General features: G+C 51.8%; 3 protein-coding genes and 1 long non-coding RNA gene across 6 annotated transcripts; 3 read left to right on the top strand and 1 right to left on the bottom strand.

The window, feature by feature from the left end:
* Positions 1-559: 559 nt before the first annotated feature.
* LOC120709060 (protein XRI1-like) lies at positions 560-4,545 on the top strand. 2 transcript variants are annotated; one of them, XM_039994574.1, is made up of 9 exons: positions 560-927; positions 1,934-1,989; positions 2,077-2,199; positions 3,057-3,145; positions 3,296-3,356; positions 3,441-3,543; positions 3,640-3,683; positions 3,772-3,852; positions 3,974-4,545. In XM_039994574.1, the coding sequence occupies exons 1-9, from the start codon at positions 896-898 to the stop codon at positions 4,246-4,248; spliced, it is 864 nt and encodes a 287-aa protein (XP_039850508.1). In that variant the 5' UTR covers positions 560-895; the 3' UTR covers positions 4,249-4,545. The 2 variants fall into 2 exon arrangements, with proteins under 2 accessions (XP_039850508.1, XP_039850509.1); XM_039994575.1 differs by having other exon boundaries at positions 709-927; positions 3,474-3,543.
* A 3,092-nt stretch (positions 4,546-7,637) lies between these two features.
* On the top strand, positions 7,638-8,986 carry LOC120709059 (nucleolin-like). Its single transcript, XM_039994573.1, has one exon. The coding sequence runs from the start codon at positions 7,812-7,814 to the stop codon at positions 8,709-8,711; it is 900 nt and encodes a 299-aa protein (XP_039850507.1). The 5' UTR covers positions 7,638-7,811; the 3' UTR covers positions 8,712-8,986.
* A 729-nt stretch (positions 8,987-9,715) lies between these two features.
* LOC120710814 lies at positions 9,716-10,356 on the bottom strand. The gene is made up of 3 exons (XR_005690021.1): positions 10,217-10,356; positions 10,065-10,126; positions 9,716-9,986 (listed from the first exon to the last, which is right to left on the bottom strand). It is a non-coding gene; the product is annotated as an uncharacterized LOC120710814 (long non-coding RNA).
* Positions 10,357-11,914: 1,558 nt separating this feature from the next.
* On the top strand, positions 11,915-13,335 carry LOC120709057 (CRIB domain-containing protein RIC4-like). Of its 2 annotated transcripts, none has more exons than XM_039994572.1 (2): positions 11,915-12,452; positions 12,568-13,335. In XM_039994572.1, exons 1-2 carry the CDS (start codon positions 12,323-12,325, stop codon positions 12,993-12,995), a joined length of 558 nt encoding a protein of 185 aa, XP_039850506.1. In that variant the 5' UTR covers positions 11,915-12,322; the 3' UTR covers positions 12,996-13,335. The 2 variants fall into 2 exon arrangements, with proteins under 2 accessions (XP_039850506.1, XP_039850505.1); XM_039994571.1 differs by having other exon boundaries at positions 11,917-12,452; positions 12,544-13,335.
* Positions 13,336-13,834: the final 499 nt, after the last annotated feature.

Raw genomic sequence — 13,834 nt, 5'->3', positions numbered from 1 at the left:
CTTTGTTTGTGAGATATAAAAATAATAAATTTCTAACAAATCATCTGGACAGCTTTTTGACTTGAAATTTATTATTTTTATATATCACAAATGAAATCGAGTTTGGAAAGTATATTTTACAAGATTGTGTATCATCATATCATCTACATGTATGCTTTTTTCGTGAATTTAGATGATTATTTTGTCGTGGTTTGTACGAATTTTCACGGAGTTGTGGTTTCCACCTGATACGACCTCTTATTTAATTACTTTCTTCATTCAACTTTGGATGTTTACATTACATGAAACTTGTTGGCAGCGGTAATTCTCCGGAATTACAGAATCCCCTTGGATTTTGCTATGGGCTTTTGGCTTCCTTCCCGTGCACGCTTCCAAGGCCCAGTCAACAGCTTCCTCGGCAATTTTCACGGCCTCGCTAGGCCGTTCCTGCAAATGCTCCGGTAACCGCCTTTTAAGATCGCGATTAGTAGATACAGGTAAACAAGTGCTCGGCGCGCGAAGGGACCGCCTGCTGGGATTAGTCATAAGATAATCAGTGCCTTGCTGCTTTCGTTGTGTTTTCTTCGGCCGCCGTCCCGCTGCGCTGCAGACTGTGCTGTCACATTGGAGAGAGAGAGAGAGATAAAAGCATCAGATTTTTGGACTTGTCTAGAGAGAGAAAGGGACAGGAGGCAGAGGGAGGGAGAGCGGCGAGCGCTGAAACTGCCTGCTGCCCACTCCCCAGTCCCCACCCCCCACTTCTTTCTTCCACCACCTCTTCCTCTTCCTGCTCCTCCTCACCTGCACCCTCTTCTTGGCGCGGAGGGGGAGAACTTTTCGTCCCTATCATTGTCTGTCGACAGGGTGCGAGCTGCCTCGCGTCGTGGATCCAATCCGCGGCCCACGGCGCGCGGGGATGGATTTCGACGGCGCCATTGGTGATCAGGGGTGAGCTGCTCTCTCCGGGCTTTACTCAGCCGCGCGTGATTCGGGTCCGTACGGCGAGATGCCGCGGAAAAGGCGGCGCTTAGATGGCTGGGCTGGGGGAACGAAACCGCGGTTTATCTCTGTTTTTCCGCTTCGATTGCTGCCCCTGTTGATCCCCAATTTCACCCTCCTTGGTACGGGTGTTGGGTGCAGTACTAGTGCAAGTTGCTACCAACTGCGCCTTTTTTGGTGATCTTTATGTAGCTTATGATGATGTTGGATAGCAGGGTAAAGACTTCTAATTATGGGGGAAAGGATCGTGTTTTCCCTTCTTTTGTACGAAGCTTCTGTTGTGGCGTTGGCTCCTTTGTGGACTGTTGCGCCTCTGTTAGTAGCAGTTGTGTGTGTTTTTGGTTCTTGCGGTTAAACCCTAGCTACCTGTTGCTGTTCGTCGTGTTCTTCGCAAATTAAACGCCGTCTTATCTAACACTTTTTTATACATTTGCGTACTTGGCCAAGAGTTTCTGTTTTTCTCGTTATATTCCGCTGCATTGTTTGATTATTATCGCAAGCTTTTGGCCTGCACTATTCTGCTTCTGAGATATCTGAAAATTCTTGCATTCCACAAAGAAACGATAGCAATGTTCACATGCTGTCCACGTGATGTAAATCTTGCTGTGCCTCTTTGTGGCTGTTGCTCTGCGTAACTGCGTTCCATGTCAGTACTTTGCACAGCTGCAGAATTTGTCATCTATATTTAATATTCCTCAAGTTTAACATTGAGGTCAGGTCTTAAGTGGTACGATTCACTGTAAAATTATACGATTTATATTCCCCAGTTTAACATTGAGTTCAGGTGTTCAGTATAATTCCGTGCAAATTTTTTTGCCGTTTCTGCAATAATTTCTTGGACAGACTTTATACTCTGTGCTTTCACGGTTTCACCTCGTTAATCTGAAAATTTCTTCAAACCTTTGCATGAGTACCCACTCCTAACTGTGCTCATCATTGTGGAACTTCTTTACAGTGAGATTTGGGGATGGCAAAGTCAGGAGTATAGTCTGCAGAAAGATCTGTTAGCTGGTTTGCACCACACTTTGCACCACTCATTCTGCCCTAAAGATGTATCCACCTGAAGATGCTGAGCATCTTGTATTTCTGATTTGGCAGATCCCTGTAGCAGCTTGTGGGCTGAAGCAAGCAACAATTTGAGTGATGATTGGAGCATGTTTGATGAGCAAACTCCAATTAAACATTGTACCGACTTCGAGTTTCAGTTCTGCGATATAGGAGGTAATGTCCTGTTGTCATGGTTATGAGATTAACAGTTATCACCATAAATGTATATTCCGAACAATTTCACCAAATTATCAGTTCAGATGGTTTTCTACTTCCAATATCTTGTACTAAACCAGTCTGCATACAACCAATTGCACATTCTTTTAGCTGTTACTATTCTATCAAGTTGTATTCGAGATAAAAAAAATTATGGCCCTGTTTAGTTGAAACGCAAATTTTTTTTTTGCGAAAGAATCTTGCTAATTTGAAGTACTAAATGAAGTCTATTTACAAAACTTTTTGCACAGATGGGTTGTAGATCGCGAGACGAATCTAATGATGCTAATTAATCCAGGATTAATCCATAATTAGCGGGGGTGGTTACTGTAGCATCACTGTTGCAAATCATAGATTAAGTAGGCTCATTAGATTCGTCTCGCGATTTACAGCCCATCCATGCAAAAAGTTTTGTAAATAGACTTCATTTAGTACTCTATGCATGTGTCGAAACATTCGATGTGACGTTTTTTTTTGTGTTTACGGGGTTTATGCGGTGGGAACTAAACAGGGCCTATGTTATCTATAATTCTCTCTGCTCCCAGTAACTTTTAACTCCACAAATGTACATATACAAAGCAGAATGACTAATAAAATAAAAAAAGTCAGCTGGTTGTCATTTCCCTCTTGCTCTTCTTTACTTTTAACCAGTGTTGAAATTGTCCTATATGCAACTGTTGTAGGATCTGACCTAATTATTACAATAGACTCCACTTGGTATTTCCTAATTCCATTTTGTCTGGCTTCTTTGGAAACCACTGAAAATGTGCTTCAATATTAGCTGCATTTTCTGAAATAGTTAAGCTTCAATGTAGATATCATCGTCAAGGATTTTGAAGAAGGGAAGGAAACTTTACAGGCTAAACGCAGACGCATGCTGCAGTTCTGTCCAGAAAATGTTGAGGTAGATGCTATATGATGGATCTATCAATGTCCCATTTTCAGAAATGAAGTAAACTGCATAGTTTTTATGTTGGAAACTGTGTCAAATTATTTATGGTATGCCGTGGTATATTGTATTGCCTTCATTGCTATAATGCCTTACTATTTCTAGATGACCTGTACTATGACTGAAGATGGGCTTTCAGAAAATCTGCAAGGGATGGATTTTCCAGGTATATTTTCAATCATCTCTGTTAGGCTTCTGGTGTTTAGTTGGGTGTATTCTTTTCTGTTCCTCATTATAATGGTATCTCCAGGTGCCAACTGTTTATTGAACTCTGATGGGACAGATGAACTGCCAGAAGAATGGTTAGTTGATTGCTCACAAGATAGCGAGCATCGTTTCCCTGCTGAAGAAACGTATGTAATCCAATCCATAAGTGCTTGGCTTTATTGGTTGTTGAATTAATTGTCACTAAGATGCAATATTACTTGGTTTCTGAACCTTCTTAATAGGACTAGCCCTGCTACTGCCCTGGTAAAAGCCAACAATACCCCAGGTTGGTACAAACCTCTCTTGAGTTTTTAGTATTGCCGTTTATAGCATATTCAAAGTTGCTGATAAATCAATGCTATGCTTATTTTCAGTGAATCAGAATTCTTCGCCTTGTGAACAAGCTTTTGTAGTTCACAACAATCCTGTGCAAGCTAGACCTACACCTCTGAAAGGTGTGCCTAACTCTTGTAATGTTTGCTTAAATCGTCGACTTGTGTTCTTCCTTTTCAAGAACATTGCATACTGGTTGAATCTCCTACCTATTGAATTCGTTCACTTTTCTCTGTTCCATAGCTGGGAGAAATATTATCAGAGCAAAGAAGGTGAGAACATCGGTGGCCTTCCCTTTTGAGCTTATCAAGCCATGCAGTATCCTTGGCGCCGTCACACTGAATGACATAAACGAGAAGATCCACGCCCCACCGCCGTACAAGATCAAGCACAAGAACGACGAGGAGCCCAACTCACACCAAGCTTCGGCTATCTCCGGGAAACCTGTGGTCCACAAGACGAAGATCCACACGGAAGGGGGAAAGGGAAGCATCACGATCAGCAGAACCATAGGCTAAGTTGACTATTGCTATGTAGGAGATTTGATTTTGCATTTCTAGTGCTCTGGGTTTGCCCCCAATTGATCTGTGGCCGAAGAAATGCATACCCTTAGTAGAGTGATTGTGACATTTCCCCCCTTGGGGAGCATTTGCCTGTGCTTGCAGTTTATGGGATAGATGTTAGAGTTTAGATAGAGCGTGCTTGTTTTGTGTTGTTGAAAGGCGAAATAGTTGGTGTAACCAGATAAGTATGGACATATAGGTTTGTTGAGATGATTACATAAGATCTGCAAGATGTGAGCTTGACAGACTGAACTTCCTTTTGTCACCTGTTGGTTGGGCTGTTCATGTCTGAAACTTGATCAGACGTGAACTCCAATGTCAGAGACAGTATTTGTCCAATGCAAGGACTCTAACAGGGATTGCAGCAATGCAGCCTTGCCGATGCCATGCATCATCCATGGTCCCGTTGTCCTGCGTCCTTGGCTTGCGCGTATCTGTCAGGATTCGCAAGTGCGCCCAAGATCGCATGCCGGATCGATCTCTGGGGAAATGATGACTGATCCATCCATCTGCTCCCGTCGTCCGGACGACGGCACGGCAGCGGCGCTGGTGGCTCGGCTTGTGCCAGCGGCGCAGCCATTCCTGACTGAGCCCGAACTCCTCGCCGTTCGCCCGTGCCGGCCGGGCCCCTGGCTCTGCTCGATCGCCATCCCTGCCGCGCGTCCGTGCGCGACGCCGGACCCCTGCGCTCGACAGCGGCACGGATGGTGCGTCGCGCCGTGCGGCCGTGTTAACAGGACGGTCCCTGCGGCACGGCGAGTACGGGCGCGGTGGATGTCTGCTGCCACTGCGTTCCGGGTGAAGTGAACGGAACGATCCAGTTTCACCTTCCTTTGCACTTTGCAGCTACGGGCGGCCACTGTGCTGATATATCCACTCTTCTTTTCGTTTTATTTTTCTTTTTCTTTTACTGAAACGTGCCAACCCCTTTTTCTTTTCCTTCCCTATTTTTTTTTCTTTCTTCCTTTCTTGCTCAACAAAGAGCATGGATTGTAATCAAGCAATTTTCAAGGCTTAAAAAGAGGACAATGACGATCAAATCACAAAGTATTTCCGTTAGCTACAAGACAGTGCTGTCATGTCAGCTCAAGTAGCCGCCACCTGTTACCGTTTCGACACGGAAATGCTATAGTATTCCTGTAAACATCCATCCGTCAGATGCTGACGGATCTCTTGCATCCTAAGCTTAAACATCGGGCCGCAACTTGGTTGCGAGACCGGCGCCAGCCAAAGCTCTACGCTACTGAAGAGGGAACACGAGGCGGGATCTGGCGCCCCTGCCGGAGTGCCGGGGCATAACAGGAAGCTCGCACGTGCCGTCGCCGTTGCCGTTGCCGTCGGGGAGGAGGCGGAGGCAAGGCAATGGCAACAAACCCCCAAACGAACCCCACACGCGTACGGCCACAGCCTGGCGAGGGGGAGAGACTCCTCATCAGAGCTTGTTGGTGGCGCAGCGTTTTCCGGGCGCGCGGAGGATCCATCCAATCCGGATGCTGGCTTTGGCATTTCTCCGGTGCCATGCCGGCCTCGTTTTGTTCTGTAGCGGCGGGCGGGCTGCGCATTAGGGTAATCCCAATGCAGACTCCACTCATAGAGTCTAAGTCTCAGAGACTTCATCACAAGAAACTATACTTCCCAATGCAAAGTGTGTTACTTTAGTTTATATGGTCCACTTGTCTCTCTCACATTCATTCTTAATTTGCGTGAAGACTTTGAGTCTAAATAAGACTTGGAGTCTTGATTTCTCTCCCTCCATCTTCCATAAATATAGTGCCACATCAACAAAACACAATAAATAGGAGGCTTAGACTCCATGGTAGAGTCTGGGTTGGAACTGTCTTTATTGGCGTTCCGGATTGCAGTCACCACCTCACTCACATGGAACACCGGTCACTGCGTGCACCAGCACCTCTCGGATCATCGCTCTCCTCTCGTGATGAAGCAGCACGGCGCTAATGATTCCCTGTGTTGGGGTGACAAGACCTTGATGGCGAATCATGTTCGAGTAGAATCCTGGCAGCAGGAGAATGGCAGGTGAAATTCTCTCCGAGACTACGCTGCCTCACCAACTCTTCCTGCACTCTCCCTGTTTACATTTGTACACCTAAACAGTGAGGAGCCAGCCGTGGCAAACTGCCGATTAGCCTAGGCGATCGACAGCTGTGGAGAGGTCAACTGGGGTGGTTGCAATAGCGATCGACAAGAGGGGGGATTATTGATTTGATTGATTAGTGTCAGTGCAGCGCAGCGTGCAGAGGGAGTCCCAGAGCCTGAGGTTTCCCCTCATTTTTTTTTCATTTTCTAATGGCCAGTCAGACCTAGTATCTCAATCTAAAGCTTCAGCGTATACCACCAAATACGCGCACGTACGCAATGCTGGTAGATTATCCTGGTAGCAGGTAGCAGGTAGCAGCGACGTCGTCGTCTTCCTCCAACCAAACACCAAACTGCTGCACGGCTATCATAATGTTCTTCTGATGGAGGACGAATGGGGAGCTTCAAGGGTACATCTCCCCTGTTTGGACTTTACCAGTCGAGTCAGCAACACTAACGATCATAAACTGTAGCAGGTGGTACTACTCTTTACTTCTACAGTAGAGATCAAAGCTAGAATTTAATCAAGCACGCTCCAAGGTTCAATTTCGACGAAGTTTTGGATTGAGGAAATTGTAAAAGAGCTAGCGTGGTACTGTCTGATTGTGTTTTCTGTCGAAGAGGTCAAAAAAAACGTGTCGTGGTTCGAGGATCAGCGCACTCTTATGCCTGGTTAACAGTAAATAATGAACAACCAGCCCCATTGTCGACTTGCCGTTGCTTACACGCACCGCGCAAATCTGTACGAGTGGCCACTTTCAGGAATGCAGATGTTTACTCTTCTTCAGGTTACAATCTGTAGTCTGAATACTAGAGAGTTACTGTAGGTAATTTTCAATCTCATAGCTCGGCAGTTGGCACATCATAAACATTCAGGAGATGGCCTATTCCGAATTTCAGGTCATGCACGTATCCAATCGAAAGCAAAATTCTCACCAAGGAGGTCTACAAGACTACAAATACAAATCAAAATATGCCTACGTTTCCGGTCCATTGTATGTCCCGAGTCCCAGCAAATGTTCCAATCATTTCGAGAATTTAAATTTCGCATCTATATGGCACCTAAATTTGGTGCTACGCATAGCACAGACGCTCCCAAAATTGGTGCCACGCATCTTGAAAAGTCCCCTACCCAAAAATTTGAAGGCCGGCCGGCGATTACGCAAGCATGGCAAGCACGGTAATTTTGGCCCAATCGCCCGCACGTTGCGGTAATTGTTTAGGCCAGTTTAAAAGGCCCGCGAGACCCGCTCCAGCCTGCTGCCATGTCCAACGCCTCTCCCTCCTTCCCCTCATCGCGCGCGACCGTACCCGCCCGGCCATAAGGCGCCACCTCCCCGCATCTACCGCCACCTTATCGCCTCGCCCTCCAACGCCGATCGACGCGAACCAGGCACCAACCCGCCGCGGCGGCCCAGCGAGAGATGGACGGCGGTCGGCCGGAGATGCGGCGGACCATGACGCTGTCCGAGCAGCTGTCCACGCCCGACCCGGCCATCCGCGACTTCCTCAAGATCCCCCAGGACGCCGACGTCGGCGGGACCCCCGGCGAGGACGGCAACCCTGCGGCCGGCGGAGGCGGCGGCTGGAAGCCGCTCCGGGACCGCCTCCGGCTCCGCCGCGCGGCGGGCGCCTGGCCGCCGCCCAAGCCCCGCGGCCCCGCGGCTGCGGCCCAGGCCCACGCCCGGACGAGCAGCGGCGACCTCAGCAACAGCACCAGCGCCAACAGCCGCAGCAACAAGTACAACCACGCCGGCGAGGCGGCGGCGGCGTTCTCCCGCACCTTCTCCCGCGCGCCCTCGCTCCGCGCGACGCCCACATTCTCCCGCGTCGCGTCCACCCGGGTCGGCCCCAGCTCCTCCTCCCGCTCCACCTCAAGCTCCAGGCGCCCCGGGTCGTCCAACTTCCGCGACCATGAAGAGGAACGCCACGACGACCGCGACGGCGACGACAGTGAAGAAGATAATGATGACGAGGAGGACGAGGAGGAGGAGGAGGGCAAGGAGGAGGCGCCCGCGGCGCAGATGTCGCTGATGGCGCTGCTGGAGCAGTCTGACAGCCAGTGGGACGACGACGAGGACGAGGATGCCGGCGGCGGCGGCGCGCGGAAGAACGGCGAGGGCGACGACGACGATGACGACGGCGAGGGCCGGGAGGAGGAGATGGTGCACGTGTGCTGCGTGTGCATGGTGCGGCACAAGGGCGCCGCCTTCATCCCCTGCGGCCACACCTTCTGCCGCCTCTGCTCGCGCGAGCTCTGGGTCAGCCGCGGCAACTGCCCGCTCTGCAACGGGTTCATCCAGGAGATCCTCGATATCTTCTGACCTGTCGAGCTTGCCTCCGCCATTGTTCATCAGCTAGGCCTTCTCACGTCCATTGCATCATCACAATCACCACCGTCTCCCTCTGCTTCTTCTTCTTCTTCTTCTTGGACGAGGAAGTGACACGGAATATATGAAACCGAAATCCCTAGAAGAATTCAATTGATCAAGCTGGCGGTAACTAACGCTGGTGTTTGACAATACATTCAATTTTTTTTTGGATGTGATTGATTATATGTTAAGTTTCAATAAAAAAATGATATATGCAATGTGTGTATGTATGTATATGTACATTTCAGAGTGCGGTTGTTAGGTTGACTAAACAGCACCAAGAGGTTGGAACTGAACTATCAAATTCGTTCCTGTCACCATCTGATGATAACAAAACTTTGTCCGTGGTCCGTCCAATTCTAAGACTGATCTTCTCAGCTTTTCTCTTCACACGATTCAAAAAAAAAGCTTTTCTCTTCACTGCAATTACTAGTGTCAGTTGCATTTTCTTAACATCACAAGTTTATCCTGTATTCGAGTACTCTTCATCAGGAAAATACGGTACCCAAATGCAACATTTCAGTCTTCTGTCGGAACATATGGGCCCTTCCCCTGAATCCTACCCAGGCTAGGTGTTGTATTAGTTAGGCCCAAGATACGTTGACGCAGTCAACCACTCATCTTTTGTCCGGCCCAACTCGCAGTGGTCAAGCCTACCTCAAGAAATTACCGGACCTGGTCGCCATGTGCTCCTTTATCACTTTTTTTCTTTCCTCTTGGAAGCAAAGATACTGACGGAGCCATTTTTTTTCCGTGGTAGCATGTAGGGATGGCACTCGCGGATGCGGGTTCGGCAAAAACCCACCCGCAGGCAAACCCGCGGGGCTGGGCAAAATCCGTCCGCAGACAGACCCGCGGGTGCATTTCTGCACCCGCACCCGTCGGGTTTCGGGCGGGTTTCGGGTATCCACGAATTTGACAACAGCTATAATAAGAATCACAATTCAGCATAGTAATAAGATGAAGCTAACAATAAATCCATAAGTTCAAGGTCACAAATCACAATTCAGCATAGTAGTAGCACCACAAATCAACAATTAAGTGTTACAATACGTTGAACAATTAACATAGCCACATAGGGATAACTAGTATAGTCATTTTATTTCAAGTTCACAAGTAATTCAGCAGCACCATGATAACACTCCCAGCAGGTCAGCATGCAGAACCACCACATCAGATTGCTCCCATGGGCAAGCATCAATCAATAATGTCCAACCCAGGTGCATCCTAATAGGAAAAATAGCAAAGAAATTAAACAAAGCAAGAAGAAGGATGAACAAATTAGAAGAGGTAAAGTGTCAGTACCATTTCTTCATCATCATCATCAAGACATGTCAGCAATGCATTCATAACAGGAGACTCAGGCCCTAAATCAAACAAGATTAACAAGTTAGTGTTATCATGTAAGAGAGAAAACAATGCTACCATAAATGTAAAGCAAAAACCAGCATATATACCTAACATTTCAGCATGTGACCAAGCTTGCATACACATTAATGCTTCCACCATTTTTGGAGCAAGTCTGCTGTGACTCGGGCTTATAATTCTCCCACTAGTGCTAAAAATTTATTCTGAAGCAACTGTTGTTACAGGAATAGCCAAGCTATCTTGAGCAATCTTTTGCAAAGTAGGATATTTCATCCCTGCATACTGCAAGATATCTTGAGCAATCTTTCAGAAAGTAGGATATTTCTACCACATCAGTAGTATTAGTACCTTGTGTTGTTGTTTGCTCTAATGCAGCACCATTTCCGCCACCTGAAGATGGAGTCGGTGGTCTACTTCCATATCGACGAGGACGTTTAGATCCTTGCACTCCACTACCATTAGTTCCTTGAGTAGACATGCTAGATCAAATAGATGAACTAAATCAGTACATAAGACTATCTGAATTAATCAATCAAGTTAATAATCAGTTAACCACCACTACCACCTAAGACTATACCTGACCGAAGTGGCGAGGGAGGGGGAGGGTCTCTGGTGAGGGCGGGAGGCACCACCTTCTTGCTATCTGCTGCCTGCGCGCCTGCCGAGGGCCGCCTGACCTCCTGGGCGCCGGCCTAGTGCGGAGTGCCGTGGTGCCGCCTAGGCGCTTGCCTCCGTGCCTGCCGAGAGCGCCGCCTGGACCACCGGCGGCCGGTCGCCAGGACCAGGAGCCGGGATGGGGAGGGGGCGGGGCGGCGGGCGGCTGCAAGCAGCAGGCCAGCGGCTGCGGGGTGCGGCTGTGGCCGTGCGCGGTGCGCCCGTGCGGGCTGCCTGCCTGCCTGGCGGCTGAGATGGGTGGGGGTCGGGGGAATGGGGGATTGGACTGGGAGCTAGGGTTACAACCAGCTATATATATGTGTTGGATAAATGGGCTGGGCCTAAAGGTTATCAGAGCCATAATTTATGTATGGTGCGGGTGCGGGTTCTTCCGCGGGTGAAATTCTAAATCCGCACCCGCATATTGCGGGTGCGGGTACGGTGCACCCGCGGGTTGAATTTGAAACCCGCACCCGCATCCACCGGGTCTGAAATCCGCGGGTACCCGCATCCACGGGTCCACACTAACCACACGCATTATCTATAGGTAACTAGTGTAAAATCGATCTGCCTTCTTTTACCATACCTGAACTTCTCTGAAAACGGACTGAAAACGGAGAGAGCGATGGCCTATTTTACGTGTGCGCGCAGCAACGCATGAGCTCAGTCGAGAGCAGGTCGATTAGCAAGGTAAAATGAGACGGGAAACCAATCATCCCGGTGCCCCAAGTGCCAATGCCCATCGGCAAAGCTGAAACGTGGAAAGATCGCGGGGGCATGACACGAACACGGCCACGCAGACCAGGACCACGGCGGCAGGGAGCGTACACGCCGCCGCATTCCGGGTTCAGACTTCAGACTTGCGACTTGTTCGGGAGGCTGGGCGTCCGGAGCGGAGCGGCCACCACTGGCAGAGACGAAGACGAGCTCGCGCTGGTCCAGGCAGGCGCACGAACGAAACCATCGGCGGGGCGCGCGCTCCCGGCCGCTTCGGCTCACCCAACCCGGCCCATCCGCCCATCCGTGCGCATGTCCGCCGCGACCTGTCCGCGGCCGGAAGGCGTTGGTGTTCGGGTGGCGCGGGTACCGAACCCAATACCAACCAACCCAAACCCCATCCGCGAAGGCGCAAACCACTCCGCCCGCCTCCTGGTCCAGGGCCAGGCACACCACCGCGTCGCGGCCGTGCCAATATAGTAGTAGGAGAGCACTAGCTGTATGCCATGGTAGTGGCGCCACCACTTGTACGCCGCCTATAGTATCCGGCCGCCTCGCCGCTCGCCTCTCTTCCATCCCCAGCCACCTCGCGGCACCGAACTGGGCGGGGGCGACCAGTGGCCGGCCGGCCCCAGCGCGGAGCTGCTGCGCGCGCGTGCGGACCTAACGCGCCCTTTCCGCTAGAGTAAAGGCTCGCCACCTGCCCTGCTGCCGCTATCTGCTCTGCTCTGCTTGCTCCAGCAGCAAGTCTAAGAGCGAGGCAGCGACGGTCGGGTTCGGCGCGGCTCGGCTGAGCAAGCGCGGGTGATCCGGCCGGCGGCGCCATGAGCAGCAGGGAGCAGCAGCAGCCGCGGCGGTTCATCGCCATCCCCTTCTCCTCCGGCTGCCGCTCCCACTCCAGCGTCGACGTCGTCGATACCTCGCGCCACGCCGGCAAGAAGCCCCACCCGCAAGGTGCGTGCGTGCCGATACCCTTGACAAAAACGGCAGTTTTCATTCTCCCCTAGTTACTGAAATTTGTCGATTCGATTGCCATATTTATCGGGGATTGAGTTCGGGATGGTGCCAGGCGGTGCGTCGGCGAGGCCGGCAGCGACGGCGGGCAAGGGGGAGTCGCTGGTGGCGCGGCTCCTCCGCGGGTTCAAGAACCTGTCCCAAATCTTCGCGGTGTACGACGAGGAAGACGAGGAGGAGGAGCGGGAGATGGTGATCGGGCTCCCCACGGACGTGAAGCACGTCGCGCACATCGGCTGGGACGGCAGCACCAGCACCACCACCAGCCTCCGCTCCTGGAACCGCGCCGCGCCGCCTCCGCCGCCGGCATCCTCCTCCTCCTCGTCCGCGTCCACCTCCGCCGCCGCGCCGCCCCAGCAGCAGCAGCACCAGCCGCCGGAGCAGTACCCGCTGCCCCTCCCGGCGCTCGACATGCGGCAGTTCGAGCTCGCCATGGCCGCCCAGGCCGCCGGCACCAGCGGCCCCCACCGGCATCACAGCTAGCGTCGGAGTTGGTACACCCTTGGCTCGTCAGTCGTCACAGGCCGTCGTCCGTTTCTGCCGTCCACCTCCGTCCCCATGTGGAGCAGGGTGGGGGCGGCCGCGAGCGCCCGGGTGGCCGGGCGGTCTGGCCTCCTCGGCTCTTCCTCCCGCCCGTTCCCCGCCCTGGTCGTCGGAGTTGGTGCCGCTGCTTCGTTTGCTTGTGCTTTGGCCATTGGCCCATTGCTGCGGTGCGCTGTGCTGCTGTACGTAGCCCATTTTTCTTCCCCCGGGGATTTCTTGTTGGCTTGCTACTTGTTCCTTACCGCCATTACGAAATCTTAATTGCTCGCTTTACACGGTACTCCATGGGCTTAATGGCGCCTCCTCTCGTTTTGTTTGTCCGGTTGCCTCTCGCGCCGGTGGCGCCGCGCCGTCGCCTCCGTGGTTGGGTCTGGTCGGGCTAGCTAGGCTGCCGACTGGTGCGTGCGGCGCCGGCGCGGGTTCGGGGGGCGCGCATGTGATCCGCGGCCGCGCGCGTCTCGGCAGTTTGCGTGCCCCCCTCCCGTGATCTCTCGGGCCGTTGCGCTGCGCTCGCGCGCGCGCGCGCGCGGCAGCCTTGGCGCGCGTCCACGGCGCCGCCCGTGCAGCTGCCGGCCTGGCGGCCTGGCCTCGCTCGGGTCCCTTCCGCCCGGCCGCGTCCATGTGAGGCGGCGTGAATGCGCTCGTGCACGGCCACTGTTCCACGGTCACGGGGCCAGCCTTGCCGGCCAGGGGTCAGGGGATGTACCAGGCGTGGTCGTGGTTGTGGTGTGTTCGGTGGTTCATGGTATATGAGCGCCGAGGAGCAGCGTTGTTTATCC

The sequence above is a fragment of the Panicum virgatum genome, chromosome 5K, assembly GCF_016808335.1.
Source record: "Panicum virgatum strain AP13 chromosome 5K, P.virgatum_v5, whole genome shotgun sequence".
In the NCBI taxonomy this organism is placed as follows: Eukaryota; Viridiplantae; Streptophyta; class Magnoliopsida; order Poales; family Poaceae; genus Panicum; species Panicum virgatum.
Note: the sequence above shows the minus strand (reverse complement) of the source record. Positions and strands in the feature narration are given on the sequence as shown.

Coding starts and splice junctions, on each gene's coding strand:
- LOC120709059 (XM_039994573.1), top strand. CDS start 7,812: ATGGACGGCGGTCGGCCGGAGATGCGGCGGACCATGACGCTGTCCGAG.
- LOC120709060 (XM_039994574.1), top strand. CDS start 896: ATGGATTTCGACGGCGCCATTGGTGATCAGGG. Junction 928..1,933: donor GGCGCCATTGGTGATCAGGG/GTGAGCTGCTCT, acceptor ACTTCTTTACAG/TGAGATTTGGGGATGGCAAA. Junction 3,357..3,440: donor GCAAGGGATGGATTTTCCAG/GTATATTTTCAA, acceptor TGGTATCTCCAG/GTGCCAACTGTTTATTGAAC.
- LOC120709057 (XM_039994571.1), top strand. CDS start 12,323: ATGAGCAGCAGGGAGCAGCAGCAGCCGCGGCGGTTCATCGCCATCCCC. Junction 12,453..12,543: donor CAAGAAGCCCCACCCGCAAG/GTGCGTGCGTGC, acceptor CATATTTATCGG/GGATTGAGTTCGGGATGGTG.